The sequence below is a fragment of the Coccinella septempunctata genome, chromosome X, assembly GCF_907165205.1.
Source record: "Coccinella septempunctata chromosome X, icCocSept1.1, whole genome shotgun sequence".
Classification (NCBI taxonomy): Eukaryota; Metazoa; Arthropoda; class Insecta; order Coleoptera; family Coccinellidae; genus Coccinella; species Coccinella septempunctata.
In genome coordinates, this window is record NC_058198.1 from 6,874,548 (window position 1) to 6,895,481 (window position 20,934).

Genomic DNA, 20,934 nt, shown 5'->3' on the forward strand with positions numbered 1-20,934 from the left:
AACTGGCTCTATTAATAGTAAAATTTATATTTGAATTTTGTTATTATCTCTCACAAAGCTAGTCTGTATGGCTGCCTGGGGTTGAACAAATTCAATTATTGGAGAATACGATTTTCGATACTATCAAATTCGTTATCCAACATTGGATACTAATGAAAATCATTAAATTTGATCTCACTTAGTTCCACTATAGATTTTCATCAAGTATGGGGTCATATCACTTCCATATTCAAGATATTTATCACCCAAACGTGCATCAAGGAAGATTCATTCTTATTTCTGTGCATGTCGGTTCATTCACTCATGCCTACGCGGTATATTGTTTACGAAATTGTCGGTTTAGAATAGAGTTTTCTTAGCGCTCTAACCCGAGGATCAATTATCCTCCAGTCTATCCCTTCCAGAAACTAGTGGTTTCACAAAGGCGTAAGACATCATCAATTATGTCTATTTCTCATTTGAGAAGGGTCTTCAACTCCGCAAGTAAGGTTTAATCTGCCTATTGGGTGAATCGAATCTTACAGCTCTTGAAAGAAGCAACTCCTATTTATTAATCTCTGTTGTCGATGTTTCACTGATAAAACAGCTCGAAAATGTCCACAGACGGTGAAATGTGGTCACAAGTGGGAAGTAGATTATTTCCACTTCAAAACAAGTCCAAACAAAAGTAATTGTTCTTCTGTAGGGAATTGAACTCATACAGATTTCAAAAATTAAGAAAAGAATCAACGAACCTTCCTTCTGTTAGTTGTACTCAACTTGAATTACGAAAGATATCAATCCACAAACCAGATTTTTTGTGTTTTGAAGGACCCCTGTTTGAAACGTCAATTTGCTGTATCTGGTTTGATGACATTCCTGATTCAATTCCTTCTGCATCATTTATCATAGTCGTTCACCTTGAATTAGAACATCAAACCAGAACCACCAGGTTGACGTTTCATAGGTCATATTGTTCGCAAAAAGTCAATGAACCAAAGCTTCACTGAGCCTTTGCTTTGTCTATTATGTTTTGCGAAGTGCGTTCTTACTGACACTACTGTAGATCAGTCGCATTCAATTCGAATGGTTGATGAATTGGAAATAACTGATTGATGTTGAGTGTCTGCTAGGTTCACCTTTATACCTCTCAGTTTTGGAAGTGGCTATGAAGGCAGCTCTGGCAAAGGAGACAATGGCGTGATAGTGGGCTGTTTAGGAGTAGGGACCAAGCCGGCACCAGTTTCTACTTCCTGCAAAGGGTTGCAGGGTAATTGTTCCTGATAGAGATGTATGATCTACACAGTCTACACCAAACAGGCTTCTTGTATCTCAACGTCCTATTTGATTCACCTATGGCTCTGTACTGTACACAGGGACTGGAGTGTGGGACCTTATTTCAACCAGTATCCCCTAGGAAAGAACTGATCTGAGTCGAGGCACCACACGTAGAACGAGGAGAAGAAGAAGAACTGAGATTAGTTTAATCAACTCGAACAGTCGAAGTTATTCCAATTGGCAACAACAGATCAACGTATTGAACAGATGTCCTTCAGGACTATCTGATTCGATAAATCAAAAGCTTGAATGCAACTGTTTTTATGTTTTCTACGATAAGAGACTCCTGCAGATTAGTGGTGTTCAACTTAAATCGGAAAAGTTATCAGTGGTTTGACGAATTGGACGAAGGTCCTTCGAAATACAAACAGTCAATAAACGAGAGGGTCAAATGCAGACTTGTACACGTACATAAAACGTATGGGCCGTACGTAGCGATATTTCAAAATGCCAAGAAATAATGTCGGTTGGTCCAGCGTGAGCCACTGCTGGACCCGAATAGTGGCGGTCACCATTCAGCCAATTGGAAGAATAAAGACAAATGTTTAGTTGGGGTTCTGAAGCGCTGGCGGAAATAAATGCCACTTGCAATACCAGTTCAGTTTGATGGAACGTGCGGCACTCTGCAGGACAATCGTTTCTGAAATAATAATTCCCTAACTGGCGGCAGGAGGTACGCAGGACAAAAAACGACGGAAGGTGGTATCACGGATTTTTCCAGCTTCGTTCTGTATCAAGGCTATGCTAATGATACTACGGTTTTTTATCGCTCATATTTTCATCGGAATCATGGAGTGGATGAGCATTTTACCGAACTCCCTAAAGTCGGATTGGAATAAGTATACGAGGATATATTGAAAAATTCTTAGCCTACTATAAAACCAAACAAAATTTCAATGTCAAAAAATTTTATTACTCAACATATTCTCCTCTTAATTGGATACATTTATTACAGCGAACCTGCAACGTCTCTAGACCTTTAAAAAAAAATGTTTCTTCTTGCTCTGCAAACGAGACCTCCACAGCTTTCATTACCTCCTCGTTGAAAGAAAATTTACGACCTTTTAAACTTTTTTTCAGTTGAGGAAAGAGATGATAGTCGGATAGAGCCAAATCTGGTAAATAAGGGGGGTGTTTTAGTAATTCAAACACTAAATGACGCATGGCAACATGAGATTTGTGTGCAGGGACGTTTTCCTGCAAAAACAAAATACCTTTGGATAGCTTTCCGCGTCTTTTCTCTTTAACTTTTTCCCGCAGAGTGGTCAGAAATGTCGAATAGTAATCTCTGGTTAGTGTTCTACCCTTATCCAAAAAATCAGTCGTGATTATTACTCCATGGCAATCCCAAAAAACTGAAGCAAGAACTTTTCCAGCAGATTTTTGGACACGAAACTTCTTAGGTCTCGGAGAACCAGAGCGTCGCCATTCCATCGATTGTTGCTTTGTTTCTGGATCGTAGAAATGTACCCAAGTCTCATCCATAGTAACAATTCGGTTAAAGAAGTCTACATAGTTTTCAAATCGAGCACAGATCAAACGCGATGCTTCTACCCTTGCACGCTTTTGGTCAACACTCAAACATTTGGGGATCCATTTTGCAGCAATTTTTCTCATGTCCAAATTGACGTGAACTATAGATGAACGCGTTCGTATGAAATATTCAGTGCTTCAGATATCCGTTTAAGTCCAATTCGACGATCTTCAATGAAAAATTTACCTCTTTTGAAGCTTGCAGTCCAATTTTTCCTGGTTGCATACGAAGGACATTGATCACCAAAGGTACATTTCTTCGTAAATCTGCTTACCTCTTAACCCTTTTAAATACAGTTACTTGGTGATGGCTCGATACTCCAATTTTTCGATTTTCACAATTTCGGTGGACATCTTCTTTCTTTCAATTCATTGCGTAATTCTGGTTTACTTTTTTGACCTCAAACTTCACACTGACACTTCTAATGAGTTATTTTTCGTTGCTATGATAACGCAATATGTTTTTTTTTTATGCATGGAACTGGTCTAGGCTGACTAGATATCAATACATCCTTATAAATTGCTGGTTGGAATATTTTTATGTTAGCTCTGTTTTTTACGAGTTGCAGGATAGCAATATGAACATATTTTGAGAAGGCTATTGTCGAATATGACTCATAATAACATATATTTTTATTCTTAGAATTTTTTAGATCTTTTACGTCATGAGCACCCTGTATATCACCTGGATGCATGCAGAAAAGTGACGAATTGGCGCACATTGCTTGCTCCAGATTGATTGTAAGCCTAGTTAGTATCCGATATTTTGGTTGGTTTCATGAAGCCCACACCGTTGTCAAACTTCAACTCCTATTCACATCTCGCCTCTGTTCCTGACATAAAACGAACCGTATAAAAGCTATTATATCACGCGACTGCAGAAAAAAGAAGAAGGGAGCTTCTTATTCAAAATATAATTCGGTGCCTGCGAATCGGAGCGTTGTTTTACGGAATTCGATTCAACACATTAGGCCCTATCTACATTCTGATCATTTTATGAAACATTCGGGGCAGCTTTATGTTTAATATCTCGGATAAAAAGCCGAAAACGGAGAACAAATTTAATAAGGTTCATTCATATCGAGAATGCAATTCATTGTGAATTGAGAGCAGATGCTGACCCAGAACCTAATCCTCCATTTTCTGGATTCTGATTTGCATTCTATACTCCGGAACAAGTACAATAAAAAATTCAAGTAACTAACTCTCTCGTTAGCCCAGTTCCTCCTTCCGCTGCATTTCCCTCTCGATGGGCTACGCCTGATTTGAATTTGAGATCTTCTTTTATGTTATTCGCTCTGGTGGAAAGAATATTGCGATTCCATCTCGCACCTGCTTTCGATCTACCCAACTACTCGATTATAACCAAATAATTATGCTTAATCGAGAGCTTCGAACAAAACTTCAGAATTCAGAAGGTTCCACCAACAACCGTAAGAACATAGATTATAGATTTTAAAGGGGGTTGAATACTACGACTTCAGGATCTATTGTGCCCTGCCTCAAAACTGTTTTCGGCCACTAGGTTATCTACAGCTAGCCGTCCAGTTCTAGAGTTCTGAAGAAGTCCACTATCTGGGATGCCTTCAAGGGGTAACCTTCTAGCTCTAGCAAGTTTCCCGACCAGAACATATATTGCATTGGCTAGCAATGACGAGGCATTCTGTCACCAGATAATCCTCCAAACAGAATCTAGTTTCCACTAGACCCATTCTCATTAGATTCTGCTCTGTAGTGTTTCATTCTCGGTAGATTCCTCCAGAGTAATACTCTTTCGGTTTTTTCCTTCTCCTGAAACTCTTTATTGTAGGTCCTATACCACAGAAAGGTTCCAGGCCAATAAAACTGTTTTGTGCTCCTTTCCTGGCAAGTGTATTGCCCTCTTTATACCATTGACTCTCGAGTAACTGGGAACCCAGGCTAAACAATATTTGTTATTCTTGCCTGATTACTTCAGTTCTCTATTATCATCATAGAATCGATGACGTGCAGGCTTAGTGCTCTGATCATGTCACATTTCTTTCTAGGTTTATCTCCATACATCTTTCGATTGCAAATATTTCTACAAGATGCTTGGACAGTGACCTACCAATAGTCAGTATCTGGTGCCAAACGAGAATACTTCTGCGCCAGTCCCTGTCATGGTTTTCGAAACATCTGTATACCATTTAAACTCATGGTATTTCTCTTGAGGTTTTCCCAACCGTAAGAAAATGACGAAGCAACACTCAAATATTCCAGTAGTAGGAAGACCCCGACCAAAGATTATCGAAATGAGAAAATTCTTACGCAGAACGGCACTGCAACATTCACAAAGTATTAAAAAAAATTGTCCATCAGTTTGGTGCAAAGAGCGATCATTATCTGACAACCACCCCACGAACTCTTGCTTTTTACAGTTGAAAATTTCGGAATGAAGGACGAAAAAGCTCATTTCCGAAATTTTGTCGCCATATTACACTTTTAATGATCAACGTCGAGCTGTTCAGGGTTGAAATTCACATAGATTAACATCAATTAGGTATTGGAAGATTCTCAGGGAAAGTATAAAGTTCAAACCCCGTATGGGTCCTAAAAGAAAAGGGCAAATTTCAAAAATTCATTAAGTCATAATGACCGCCGAAAAGTCACTCGGCAGAAGGGCAAACAGACGTAGTCGGCATCATGTTGGGGGAAATTTATTATATGTTTCAACCGTTTTGCGGTGATGTTTCGTACACTTCTTTGAATCGCCCCAAATTAGGCTTATTAAAATTTTCGTGGTCCTTTTGATTTCACGATCGGAAAAGGAAAAACACCGGACAAATTCTATGAAGTCGAGTTCTTTCATTTCACGTCCACTCTGAATAAATAAGAATATTTTTAATAACTCTCATCGCACGTAGCATATACAAAGTGTTTCGGGAAAAACAGCACCATTACTTTTCATACTTATAGCAGTTTTGTACGTGATGAATATTTAGGAGTATTAGGATAGGCCACAAAACGTAGACTTTCCAGGAATTTGTAATCATAATTCATTGACCCTGGAGTGGAGAGCAAAATAAGAGGAAGGAGGACTCAAGGTTCAATGGCCTCACATTTGAAATGCTGGTCCATTACCTTTCCAGCAATATTACATACGAAATGACAAATCAAGTGAAACAAGCAAGCAAAATACCAAAAGGTGTCTGCTTTTGAGCGTAAGCTGTTTTATATCACCCTGAGGTATATAGATTTTATCACAGTGGACCTATTTCATCCATCAGGACGAAGGAAACCTAAGAAATCTGGATGGTTTCATATATGTATAATAAAACAATCGGAAATGTCTCAATTTATCTACAGTTTCTGTAGAATTTTTATAATCTATACTACCTCATTTGGGTAGTATTTGAAGAGTACAAATAGGGGAAGAACATTGACTAAAAACTCACTTTGCTGCTTTTCTCTGCCATTTTCGTGGCGCAATACAATATTTCTGCTGTCCTCCCTCCTCCATAGAACAGCAGGTTCTGGTACTCCAGTAGCCGAGCATCTAAGTTTTATGGTACCACCCTCAATAGCGACACCTGCACCTTCGGTCGATTCATTGTCATTCAAAATGTCAGGCGGAATAACAACTTCCAAATGGCCCATCTGTAATAAAAAATCCATATGATGATACATATTTACAAGTGGAGAGCCTCAATGAATTAGTGGAAGATTCTCACTGTGTTGAATATATTGATTTTAGTTTTCTGCTTTGAAAAGTGCAGCTAAAATGCATCGAATGCTTAGAAAAATTTATGGAGCTGATGCTTCAAATGATAAATCATAAAAGAAATGATTTCAACCTTCCATCAAGAATGATGATTTCAGCGTTGAAGACAAGCCTCTCTCTGGAAGCCAAAAAACTAGAAACTGGAAGGTTCATTCAAAAAAGAAGACTAGTGAGTCCTTTCAAAAGTGAGATGTTGAGACCTATAAACATATATACGAAGCTTAAGGCCTCAGACTCCATACTGACAAAACCAATATCCTGGTAAGTCCGCCAGAAAGCCTTCAAACAGATATCAGCCTGGAACATGAAACTCTAAAACAAGTCGGGCAGTTCAAATATTTGGGAAGCTTCATAAATATTAGGGCTAACCTGGACACGGAAATACACCACCGTATCAAGTCGGCATCACGGGCATTCTGGAAGCTGACAGAGTGTTTCAAAATCACGACCTCAATCTGAAGACCTCGACAGCTGTTTACAAAGCAGTTGTCCTCCCAACGCTTCTTTACCGAAACGAAAGCTGGACGCCCAACAGGCGACATAAACAGCTAGAACAAATGCAACAACGTCATCTAAGAAAAATAATGCACATCAGATGGTTCCACAAATTTTCAAATGTAGAAGTCTTGCAGCGCTCGAGTTGTATAACAATTGAGACTCAAGCAACGAAGGCTCGACTCAGATGGAGTGGCCACATTCTGAGGATGCAAGACACAAGACTCCCCAAAATAGCTCTGTATGGCGAATTCACAGAGGGAGCTCAGAAACCAGGAGGCCAGTACAAGCGGTTCAAGGATATACTGCATCAATCCCTAAAATCAGTTAATGCCAATCATAACTGGGAACAACTAGCGTTACACAAATCACAGTAGAGGTCTTTGGTCCACAGTTATAGTGGAGACTCGAGAAGAATACAGCGGCGGTAGATCTGGTTGGTGACTATTCTACCCGGAGTGGGGAAGGATTTGTAGGATGATGATGATGATGATGATGCTGCCAGAGAGGTGGAAAAATATTGTAGCCAGCGATGAAGAATACTTAGAACGATCTCTTTATTCATTTGTTCTGAAATAAATGCCTTTCTGACCATAAAAAAACGGTCCAAACTAATTTGTGCACAGTGAAGCGTTGTTCCATCTTCGAGACAAAAAATATCGACAATCCCTTCAAGCAGTCTCTTCAAATGACAAATTCCTGGTGTTTACTCCAGAGTATCCAAAAAAAAAAATGGTTGGTCTACCAACAATGATATCCAATTTAGGAACACGAAATTTTCAGGTTTTAGATAATTCCTGGTTGAATTCTGGCGACTCCGATCCTCTCTCCTGCTCCTTCCACTTTATTTCGCAGATGCCGCTTTGTGAGAGGATACATGGTCGGTACCGGTAAAAACGGCATCGTAAACTTAACGTTTAGATTCGGCAGGAATGTGGCCATTGCTGAGAATGTTCGGCATTCTATCAGAAGCCGCTAAACTCGCTCCATCCCTCTGATAATCTCTCCACTCTGATTATTTAGGGTCATGATACAAAATTACGCTTCAACGTCATTCCGCAATTTCATCATTTATCCGAAATATTTTCGGCTTTTCAACGTGAAATATCATCCTCCATTTCGATCCCTTCCAGACCTGCCCCTAAGAATTCCAGTATTTTGACATGATTCTAGACCGTTTTCAGCATTCGAAACAACTGAAACTCCACAAAGAAGGGTACAAAATTCTTCGAAAGTTTACTATCACCGAATACAATGCCCATCAGATTGAACAATTTATTTGTTTGAGTCAGGATGAAAAACGAACAGTTTTCCAACCCTATATCTTCATAGTGGTCCTCGTAGTACTGTCTGTTCTCACAAAAAATGGTTTGCAGGCCATGGCAGGCCAATTTAAATGCGCACTGTTTGTCGCTGGATAAGAATCATAATGACCTCAGTTTGTCCTACCTAGGCATCGGACTGATCGACTGGCTTGGTGCAGAGAAGTGGTTCTGCCTCTGACTGTTCAACCCACTATTTCAGCAAGATAATCCATGTAGCCAGACCCACATTGACTCATTTTGAAGACAATGAATACAATTTGTTGCTTTGGCTTCCAAGATCTCCAGATATTTCACCCATAGAACAGCTCTGGGACATGATGGGAAGATAACCCCATTTACTACATCCTCTACAGACTGTAGGAGCTATTCTACATGAGATGCAATTCACATGATATGCGATACTTCACGAGATAATCTACCATCTCATCAGAAATGCTATGAAATTTCTGTACTTCCACGAATTCGAATGAAAACTGAAAATTGCTTCACGTCCATCTATGAGTATCAAAATGTTCCTTACCTGACTCCGCATAGGATCAGTATTGATCTGGCACATGTACGTCCCAGAATCGTTTTTCTTAACGTTAGAAACATGAAGTTTCCACGTATTATGACCATTGTGCGTAACAGATAATCTTGGATTCTGTGCCACCATATGAGTGTGGATGGCCAGTATGGCTTTGGTATCCGACTTGATCCACGCCACCTGTAATAAAAAAACATATTTAGGACACGGTTAGATTTCAAATAGATTTCTTCGATAAGTTAGTGCTGTTTGTGTTTCTTTTCCGTTACTATATACTCACGATAATTTTATGTTAACACGAATGGTGTACTGATTATATTATATATTCGGAAATAACGAAAAACAATGAGAAATTTTCATCATAGTGTTAAACGAAAGGGTGATCAGTTTTTGCATTTACTCTCTAGGTTTGTTACTTAATGAATCAGTTTCACATAGACAGCTACATTCCAGGAATGTGATTTCCTCAAGAAAACGGTACATCACTAGTAATATACCCAGAAAAAGTTATTTTGAAGGAATTAACGTTTTGGCAACCTAATGACCATGTATGTAATAAAAAAAATTTGTGCTAAAAAAATACCTCTCAGTTTTTCAATGAAAAATCAATTTATGAGAGCTGACTAGTGCATATAATTTAAGGTATATTATGAGAGCGAATTTTCAATTTCGACTATCTGTATTTCATGTTCGAATTAAAAAAACCATTTATTTCGAGTTCAAATTCCAAGGTTTATATGATCCACCAGCATTCCACGTTGATGAATTCGGTGTAATGTTCATTTATTTAATAATTTTCATGACAAGAAATTAACTTGTCGTAATTGCTTTGGTGAAAGTAGCATTAAACCTCTAGTCTGTTTCTGTAATGCATTCCTGTCACTGAATTCTGAATTTCTAGCACATACCACGTCCCGTACAATTTATCTGATACCACACATTTACCTGAAAGCCACCGTTAACAATTGAGCATGCATATGACTGTTGGAGTTATCCAGACAGTATCTGAGGGGTCAGAATCGTGCAATTAGTTTTTTTCCAGGAAAATAGATAATATAATGCTTTATGAATTAAGTTATCTGAAGAAACCCTTGGTCTTTGTATCATATTGAATCTCTCGAAGGCAAATTGAATAGTTTCGTCACTGACCGGAGACAATCAACATATAAACAGAAACTCAGGTAGAAATTATCCTTGAAATGAATTTTTCGCTTAAAATTCTAAAATTTCGAGCTAGGGCCAAAATAGACACAACACTAGTACGATTGAGCTGTGAATTAGAAGACTGAAAAAAATGCTTTCCTTGACAATATAAGTACCCACATATCACAAACCCTCAGCTACAACTGGATTAGTTGAAGTAAACCTTATCAATAAAAAAATTTTGTATCCTTTTCATCCGAACTGAGTAATTACAGAAAGAGTTATCATTGTGCAAGCTTCTCAGGCAGGCTAAGACAATTGAGGCAACCTAAGTAGGAGCAAAAAATCCAGTTCCATACAGAAACAACGTTTTTTTCATCGGAATCGAGTTATGAAATTAGCTGGGATTACAAGTTGCTGATCCATACGTCCAGAAAAGAAGTTTTTTGTTTCTCCACTTCTCGGGAAGAGTAAAAAAGTTCGAAAAAGCGAAACGTAAACGAATATTCCGAAGCTGTGCTTTTTGAGTGAAAGCGGAATAAAAATCCATTAACCGAATCATGATGAAAGACATTTCCCTATTGAGTAAAGGGGACAAGGATGAGGAATATGTAAAATTACTGGCCAGGGATATTTCCGAGAGCTTCTTCATTAATCTGGAATTAGCGTAGGAATTATTTCAGAATTTTATTCAAAATTACTTCTTTGAAGTTCCTTACGGTTTAAGTCGATGAATGCCATCTTTCAAAGTAACTCAATTTTCTCGTGAGATAATCCTCAATGGAAATTCTTCATCTGGATGGCCTTGTATTTTCCTAAACTCCACGATGCAACTCATCCTGAAATGAGAAGCACGTGAAGTTGGAATTGGAATATTTTTGCTACATCCGTTTATTCAACTGGATGAATCTGGGTGAGAGGCACTTCAATAATGCTGTAATATTCCGTGAAATACCTCAAGGAGCCTCAACGTACACAATTCACACTTTTTTCTATGAAACTCTTCATTCTTTTCTCATAAAACAAACAATAATATCAACTGATCATCCTCTGGTATCTGATCAAAATGATCATTTGGACAGAATATCCCTGAAATAAATTGATGGTCAGTGATCTCTATCAATTGTTGATAAGTGTATACAGGGTGTTTTCAAAGGTGAGGCTTCCTTTTGACAGTAGGTAGAACTCATCAGAATAAATCGTTTAACCAAAAATTGTCTACATAAAATATTCAAGATGGCTGAGATACAACCCCTAGCAGTTCGACAAAATTTCATTGAATTTCAAGTACGTGATTGTAGAAAGTGACTCCTGATCGCAAAAACGAAACAGGACATAAACGTATTGCTGGACAATGAATGGTTCACTACCAAGTTCATCGGATTAGATGCAGGTTACTCTTGAGAGAATCATAATTGTTGTATCGTGCAATTAAGGGTGAAAAAAATTTAGATAATCGAGGCAGTTTCTTGAAAGTGCTTATGTTAGTTATGTTGAGAAAGTGCTATGATGTTTCCCCATTTCATCCCATTTTTACGACGATTGTTGGAATGTTCGAACAAGAAGATTGTGATGCCCATTGTGGAAAAATTCGTGAATAATTCAGACGAATTTTATTGGTGAGATTTTGAAGTTTTCTTCTATTTTTCACACTTGTGTCCTAAGTCTCTTCAGTCAGTTGGTATCGAAATGAGCCATTTCATAAAATCCTGTAAGTTACTAAAAACTAATGAGAACAATTCGGCAATCCTAAGTTTCCATTTTCATTACCACGTGAATATCGAACGAGCCAATATCCTAAACGAAACCACGTGGTCGAATCAGGAGATAAGATTTTTCTCACTGCTTTGCGATAATTCAGCTAACAAGTTCTCAAGGGTCGTATTTCAGTAATCATTTTAAATTTTTTTCAAGTTTGTAATTTTGAAAGTTTTGTATAGGTGATTTTTGGTGAAACGCTTCATTTTGACCAGTTCTATCTTCTGTTGAAAAAAAAACGCCCCACCTTCAAATACACCTTGCATATAATCAACAATAACACATTGAATTCGCATAGGAGTTCCCAAAACAATGAATCGGTCTCCCTCTCTTGTCCAATTTTTATTTCCAGCTCCAGGAGATGCAGGCAAGTTCCCTACAGGATAGATTCATTCGAATATCTGATATCACATTCATTACGTGGGCTCTAGTTCAGACGAACCCTAAGGATAAATGAAATTGAAATTGTCTTCCGACAAATACTTCGGGAGCGATCCGTCTCTGGGACTTTTTATATAAATCCATTTACGCAATGTTTGCGAGAGAGTGTTGAACGGTCGGCTCGGAGTTCCGAAAGGAAGGTATATTCGGTGATTTTATTACGAAGAGAGTTGGTTTCGGAAGTAGTATGTGGCAAATTCAATAAATGCGACTTGCACATCTGATTGGATATCTTTGTGCTGCCCCGGGGAATATAGGCAGACAATGCAATCAACTGTTATAGGCCCTGCGTCACTTCAAATAGCGACTGATAAAATTATTTTTCCACCTCACTCCACCGGCAAAATGAATTTTTCAGCATTATTATCCCCGGCACCTGATCGGAAGTTGGCTTTCCCAAATTTCGGAACGGAAATTCACTGCCATAAGGGTTGAATTTTAGCGACACCCCTCTATAAATAAGTGGAAATCAAGGTTTGCATTAATGCGTCTTCAAAAACCTGATTGGATATTGTATGGCATTCATCTCTGCAAACCAGACCTCCACAGCTTTTATTACCTTCTCATTGGAAGAAAATTTACGACCTTTCAAACTTTTTTTCATTTGAGGAAAGAGATGATAGTCGGATGGAGCCAAATCTGGTGAATAAGGGGGGTAGTCTAGTAATTCAAACTCTAAATCACGATTTTTTTTGCATGACAACATGAGATTTGGGTGCAGGGACGTTGTCCTGCAAAAGCAAAACACCTTTGGATAGCTTTCCGCGTCTTTTCTCTTTAATTTTTTCCCGTAGAGTGGTCAGTAATGTTGAATGGTAATCTCCGATTATTGTTCTATCCTTATCCAAAAAATCTATCATGATTACTCCATGGCAATCCCAAAAAACTGAAGCAAGAACTTTTCCAGCAGATTTTTGGACACGAAACTTCTTAGGTCTTGGAGAACCAGAGTGTCGCCATTCCATCGATTGTTGCTTTGTTTCTGGATCGTATAAATGTACCCAAGCCATAGTAACAATTCGGTTTAAGAAGTCTACATCGTTTTCAAATCGAGCACAAATCGAACGCGATGCTTCTACCCTTGCACGCTTTTGGTCAACATTCAAACATTTATGGATCCATTTTGCAGCAATTTTTCTCATGTCCAAATTGACGTAAACTATAAGATGAACGCGTGCGTATGAAATATTCCATGCTTCAGATATCCGTTTTAGCCCAATTCGACGGTCTGATAAAGTCATGACATGAACTGCATCGATATTTTCGGGGACTGACGCAGAAACTGGTCTTGCCGATCGGTCATCATCTTCAATGGAAAATTTACCTCTTTTGAAGCTTGCAGTCCAATTTTTCACGGTCGCATACGAAGGACATTGATCACCAAGGGTATTAAGCATATCTTTGTAAATCTGCTCACCTCTTAACCCTTTTAAATACAGGTACTTGATGATGGCTGGATACTCCAACTTTTCGATCTTCACAATTTCGATGGACATCTTCTTTCTTTTAAATTATTGCGTAACTCTCGTTTACTTTTTTGACCTCAAACTTCACACTGACACTTCTAATGAGTTATTTTTCATTGCCATGATAACTAGGATAACTAGATATCAATACATCCTCGAATCTCAGAAACAGTGAGGGTAGAGTAGTGTTGACTTGAGATCTGATCTTCCGAGATTTTGACAGTGGCCGCGTTATGAACCCCAATGAAAAAACTGCGCTCCCTCGTCAAATTCCGAACAGAATCGATGCGCCATCCCCTTACCAAGTTTAATCTGATGGCGTTCAAAAACTAATACCAGTACGGAATTCGAAGTATGTGGGTAATACAACATTATTCGTCCCATAAGAATGAAAACAAGCCAATGACTTCCCCATTATATCCTTTCCATAGCAGTGAAATGCCTCGTTCACGTAGAGTTGCTTAATTAGTTCGCTAATAGGATCAGCAACCTAACTACTGAACCGTAAGACCCCGTAATACAGACGACAGAAAGCCACCAAAGGATGCCGAAGGCTCGAACTTTCTTGGTATTGTTGGTTATTAATAAACTGAGAAGGATTTAATGGAAGCATCGATCCAGTCTATGGCGTGAAATTCATCTAATGTAAATGTTTTAGGAGATCAAATCAAGTTGAAACAATTGGAAACTTTGAGCAGACGGGGGAATAATTGAGATGAGTGCTCTCCAATCCCTCCCCTCTGTATGGATACATACAGTTCGGAAGATGTGAGTGGAAACCTTCAGAATTTTGGTCAGATCGGTTATCTCTAGAATAATGTGTTTTTCAGTTCAATCCAGCTTCTGGGTAGAGTAGTCATTTCAAAGATACAACTTTGCGTTTGAAGATAATCGACGAGGAAGTTCCAGCCTAAGAGCGAAGGGTGAAAATGACAGTAATATTGCAACCAAACCAAAATAGGGAGTAAAAATTGTCTGAAGCTGAACCAGATCTTCATATATTTTATCGTTAGTCTCCATAATACTAATAATCGAGCTCCTCTTGTCATTTGATTGGATGAAATCTATAGACACCTTGAACTTGTCGTTAACAGTATAACACCTACTATGTATTTACTTGAAATTTAATCCTCCCGCATCACTTGGATTGAAAGCACGTAGCACCTTGACTTTCCCTTTCATTCTAGAATTATAATGACGGCTTTACTGCATTAACTTCACCAAGCTAGTGCTTGCTCCACCTTAATCTATTGATTATTGATGTCCTAACCCTGCTTGAAATGTACTTAGTTCACACATGTTCATAACTGCTATGCTTATTTAGCTTTCCCTTTCGTTGGCAGCTCCACATCAGAGATGGAGTGTACAGAATTTGATGTAAAATATATTTTCGCGAGTGTGGACCAGAATTTTGTTACGGAAGGACCAAAATGGATATGCTACGCTAAGAAAATTTGTGAATTCATCATTGTATTCCCTCAAGAAAGCATGTCCTTGCAATTTCTGATGAATAATATGAACCTATGAGGCTGTATGGATTAAATGAATCTTTTGGGTTCTACGGATGCATTCCTCAGGCAGAAATACTTGCAATGGAAAGATGCGTAGACATAAACCTGGAAAAATGTAACACAGTGGTCCATTCTGATAGCCAATTAAAGTACTGAACTCCTATTTCATCGACTCTAAGCTGATATAATAGTGTCTAAGGAAATATACAAGAACAACATGGTCTCCTTAGAGTCCTTTGCTTGGGATCCTATTCTCTCTGGAATCAAAGGAATCGAGGAATCTAACACACTCTCCAGAAAGGACACAAACGCCACTTACTGGCTCAGAGCCTTTCTGTGGTATAGGAAAATGCACCTATAAGAAAGAGTTTCTGGAGAAGGAAGAAACCAAAAGAAAAAAACTCTGGAGGAATCTTCCAGGAATGGATCATTCTTCTCCTTACTGGCTTCGTCACAGGACATTGTCGCCTTAGGAATGGGCTTAACAGAAACTGACGAGTGTAGATTCTATGAGGAAGAGGAGGAAACTACTGTTCACCTGGTTATAGAATACCTCGCCAATAAAGCCTGCGCAAGGAATGTATTAGACGAGAAAAGTATAGGAGGGATAAGGACTTAGTCTCCTTGAAGCTCTCTCAGATACTGGAATTCATTGTAGCTCTGGAGCTGGAGGGTCAACTGTAGATGGTGCAGTTGTGAGAATAGGAATAGAAGGATCAGTTAAATGTTACCCCCTCGAAAAACTATAACTATGAATACTATCAATATCGTCTGCATAAGCTGATTCTACATGGTTTCTGTATGTCGATAGAGAGATATCTAACAGATAGAAGAATAATTGTTATCGTGGACTACGTCAGTATCAGCAATTTAAGTATGGATGGAGGTGTTGTGCAGTTCTCAATTCTGTCACTTATGCTCTTCCTGATCTGCACCATATCTGCAGCTTGGTGGATAATACACTCTGCTGTTTCCCTTTACAAGTGGCAGATCTTTGAGCTCAAAGAAGAGTCCCAAGGGAATCAGGTGTATGAATGAGTGCAGTTCACAGAACTTAGTGCAATTCCTGAAACAGACAAACAACTATGTTCTTCCTTGAGATCGAATCAGGGCAGCATACTTGGCCATGATGATTCGACCATCTGCTGTTTCCCTTTACAAGTGGCAGATCTTTGAGCTCAAAGAAGAGTCCCAAGGGAATCAGGTGAATGAATGAGTGCAGTTAACAGAACTTAGTGCAATTCCTGAAACAGACAAACAACTACGTTCTCCCTTGAGACCAAATCAGGGCAGCACACTTGGCCATGATGATTCGACCATCTGCTGAAAAGGTTATGTAACTAACCTCACAACATCCTCTTCAGATGAACTGAAATGTCTTTTCGATGGAATATTTCATATAGGATCTTCATTGCAATTCGAGAGTGAATTGAGTTTATTTCTAGCTGTGGAGCTGGAGAATTGTGGTACATTTGGAAGTCTTCCAGTAGGATAAAACCTACAACGAGTCAGATGACATAGGCCTGCTCTTTTCAGAAATGATTCTCTTCAAGAGGTAGTTGGAACTGTTTCTGCGTCTCTGCCACCCCAATTCCATAAGAGTTCAAGAGTTTCTTCAGCACTTATTTCCAGTTTTTGAGTAACCAGAAGCAGTGTTGCCAACTTCATTGGGAACGAGACAGCCTCAGAAGCATCGTACAGCCGAAGATCTATGGCGAATACGAAGGAATATCGCTCTTACATATATCTTTTTGCGTGTATCCGATCTCGAACTCCATCCATCTGGGGGTTGGCGCGACGTACGCAGGGCTTAATTGGCTGAATCATTCAATTTAAAAGTTTTCGTACTCCGGCGAGGTAATGGAGAGTCGAATTTATCACTCGAATTGAGAATGATGGCCATTTGAAGCCGCGGAATTCATGAGCACACTCCGAATGCAACGTGCACGATCCTGCGGCGTTCTGGAAATATTTCGGAATGTTTTACACATAGTCGGCATGCTTTGATAACTTCCACGTAAGTTGCGACATATTTGTATACGGGAATTATTTGATGGCTGTCGACGCCAAGGGTAGAACCTTTGTGTTTCGACGGTAAAGAGTACGTATCCTCGGGCGTTTTTTCTGTGTTTGTTGATGTTCATAGAAGTCAACGTCAATCCGGTTCAGGAATATTTGATGTCGAGAACATGTTTACCTACTGACTTAAACTGTTCTTGGTCAGGAATCCAGCACTTCAATAAAAGGTTTCAGAGCATGCTACCTGCACTGCAGTGTGGTTAAAGCCATGTTGTTTGTGGTCAGGAGGTTCAGGAGGTCTTTATTATGACGGTGTAGTACATGTTTTCAGGTTACCAGCTATGATTTCTTCAAAGGCCAACAAATTGTTGGAGCTGTGCGAGCAACGTTGGTGTATAGATACGTCAGGATCCAGAATAAGAGGGAACGCGTTTCAACTAATTTCCTTTATTCTCATACTAAGAAAATCTTATATTATAATATATCTCATTCTTTTCTGATAATGAGATCAGTAACAAAAAGAAGAATGATCTCTTGATGCAGTTTTTATAATCGCCAGTTTCTGAAGCTACACCTTGTGGTTGAAGAAATATTCAACGAATATCCACTGAAATGTAGGAATCTTACATTTTCTTACATCGAAAAACGCGTAATTTTAAATACTTATCGACCTGTCTGAGCACACTCACAACAAAAAATTATGGTTGATTTACTGAATTAATTTAAGGTTAAAAACTTGTGTTGTATATCGAGATCTAGGTATCATCTACAATTCACAACGATTTTTGATGAACGCTTGTTATGTCAAAATGTTCCCTTCAGAGGAGTAGTACGATTTTGCGATATTTCTATCGCAAAATATACCGTTTCAGATCGAAGAGGCTGAAGAGTGATGGAAGAGATTAATCCAGTTTTTTGTTGAACCATAATCTTTCAGTGAGGCATTAAAATCTTGATTAATATTTGAATTTTAATGCTGGAAGCATGAAATATTTATCTTCCGGAAAGTTCGCCAATTTACTAGATTATAATCAGATGATCCTCAACTTCTTCCGCAATTGAGATTGTTCGATATGAACGTGGAAAAAATCCTGATTTCGATTGAATAGAATGAATGTATTATATCAAATCCTATTAATTGGAGATGGTTGTGTATATGAGTAAAAAAAAATATACTCCAAGTTCATTCACAGAATTGCTGCTCCATATGCTTCGAATAAAAAATAAAATGAATCTATGATTTTTACACTTTTCTTCTAGAAATTTCAACAAATTGTCAATAAAGTGTCAGAAGTTTTTTGAATTTCTCTCTAGTTTTTTCAATTTTCTACTGAATAACCACTGGTATATCTATGGGAGATGATTCCCCAGCATAAGGGTCCTGTAGCGGCTCTCGAACAACTGAAGAACAGAAGAATCATCACTTGGAAGACTGGACCTGGTCGAAGGACCTTCCGAGTCAAAAGCAGGATTTGGCTGTTATTAATTTTCTACTGAAGGCATTTCTAACGACGAGGGTGATCCTCCACCAAGATCAACAGAAGGTTTTTGACGCAGAAATGATATTCCACCCAGTGCTATTGAAGGACAAGTTATGTACCTATAATTATTTTTTTTTCTTCATTCATCATCAAGTCTTCGAATAAGTTTTGATGAAAGCTTTTTATTCACTTTTTTCCTCATTTTCTGCTTTGTTTCTTTGTTTCAGATATTATTTCGAAATGGAAAGAGGATAGAGAGATTTTTATATCAATGGAAAAGAAGCCCTTCAGTATTAAAAGCTTATTCTGTAAACAAATTTGTCATCAATACACTACTCACGGGGGAGACAGGGTTGTTTTACTGAGGTTTTTCCCTAAGCTCTTGTATCATACTCCCAATTGTATGGTACCCCGTTACACTAACCTTTGCTAAAACTCATACATATGCTATAGTTTTCCTAATGAGCTATGCCACCCCTGGAAAAACAATTTTCCAGGGGTACTTCAGAATAACAGGGCAAACCTATGACACCACAGATCTGTGCATCTTTCAAATAGAGTTAGTTGCATTTGGCCAAAATAGCCAATTTTTCGAATTTGATGAATATTTTTAATTTTTGAATATAAAATTACTCGAAAACGGCTCATTATACGAGAAAATATGAAGAATAATTTTATTTTCCAAAATGGTCAAATATTCAGCAGTTAGCATTCAACTTTCAAGAGTTGGGTTCTTAGAATTTCTTGTATTTTTGTGGTAGGTATGTAATGAATGGAGGATTCAAGTATTTAATACTCGATGATGAAGAAACTGAAAGATATGGGAGGAATTTTTTGTTCGGAGAAGATTCATCAATGAGGTTTTTTCACCTCAGTAATCTCCTGTTAAAATATATGTCATATGTACAAGTAAGAGTTCAGAATAAAGAACATTTAGTGTTTTTAACACAATTGTTTCCGGTGCAAATACGTCAGTAAAAATTTTTCAGCTGCCATCAATTGATCCAATTCGAGATTCGGAATATCCAGCACAAATAATATCCATTTCGGATTTGGAGATCAGTAGGGACCATTCAGATTCGAACAAACAAAACGACAACGTGAAATTTATCACCGATTGTTGGCCCGAAACAAAGAAATTCCCGTTACTTTCGTGCATAATGCAGGTGCATCTCTGCAACGATCCAGCTCATTCACTATTTAGCCAGAACAAAACGTATTGTTCGCCTGAATTCTTCCCCCGTGTATACATCCGCAATCGTCCAGCAGAAGAGTTCATGATCGTTGAAATATAGAGTCTGAATCAACACGTTAAGTCGGGGGAGAAGCTTGAATGTTAAATAGCGGTTTTCCTCCCTTCCACAACACTCTAAGAAACTTCAAGATTTCCCACTGATATCGAGGAGTAATAATGCGCAAGTAAAGCCCTTTGTATCCATGGACCACAAGAGGAACTTCTGAATACCAGGATGTAGGAATTCAACAACGAATACAAACATAGACGCTGATTCATCAGGGGGAGATACAAATGGATTCTGGTCCAGAGAGAAACGGTTTCAATGATGCCAAGGTTCCTTTTCCTCCTCGACGTATATTCTGCCTCAGTTATGTGAAAAATTACATTAAATTACCTATATGTTCGCCTATTCAAGATAACCGCCAAATATTGGAACTGTACACTTTTTTGGCAAAAGAAATCCCAAGAAAATCTATCTCAAAATCAACTTCAGCTATTTAAAAAGTCCCAAATGAAAGAATCAACGCTACAAATGCACGACGAAACCCAGTTCTTGGATTCGCCCTATGAAAATTAATTTCCATCTTATCCCTCCAATTCCAAATGATTCCTTCCCCGACATCTCCAAGAAATAAATATTTCCACGAATTACGTTAACCACGAACGGGAACCACTAAGAAGTGAACTTATTACATATTGAAACTGACACTGATGACACCCTCGACCTAACTTGCTGACAAAAAAAGGGGTGCGATGCCTTGGCCCTTCTGCTTCGGAAATCGAACATCGTTATTATTTGAGGGTGGCTTTCTAGGGTCGAGTATTATGAATAAGAATTGAATTTTACTGATGAAGCCCTATGAAATAATAGTAAGTTTCTTGTAGTTCTGACATGAACGATTATTTTTGGGAAAAGAAAATTGATTTGATGTTGAAAAAA

At 38.4% G+C, this 20,934-nt stretch overlaps 1 protein-coding gene across 1 annotated transcript in view; it reads right to left on the minus strand.

Annotated features, from left to right (window-relative positions):
• Positions 1 to 20,934, minus strand: part of LOC123322036 (lachesin-like) — a 106,023-nt gene that overhangs the window by 12,913 nt on the left and 72,176 nt on the right. Inside the window, exons 4-5 of the mRNA XM_044909860.1 lie at positions 8,933 to 9,118; positions 6,267 to 6,468 (exon numbers count right to left, since the gene is read on the minus strand). Coding sequence (XP_044765795.1) covers positions 6,267 to 6,468; positions 8,933 to 9,118 — 388 coding nt within the window. The remainder of the gene's footprint in view (positions 1 to 6,266; positions 6,469 to 8,932; positions 9,119 to 20,934) is intronic.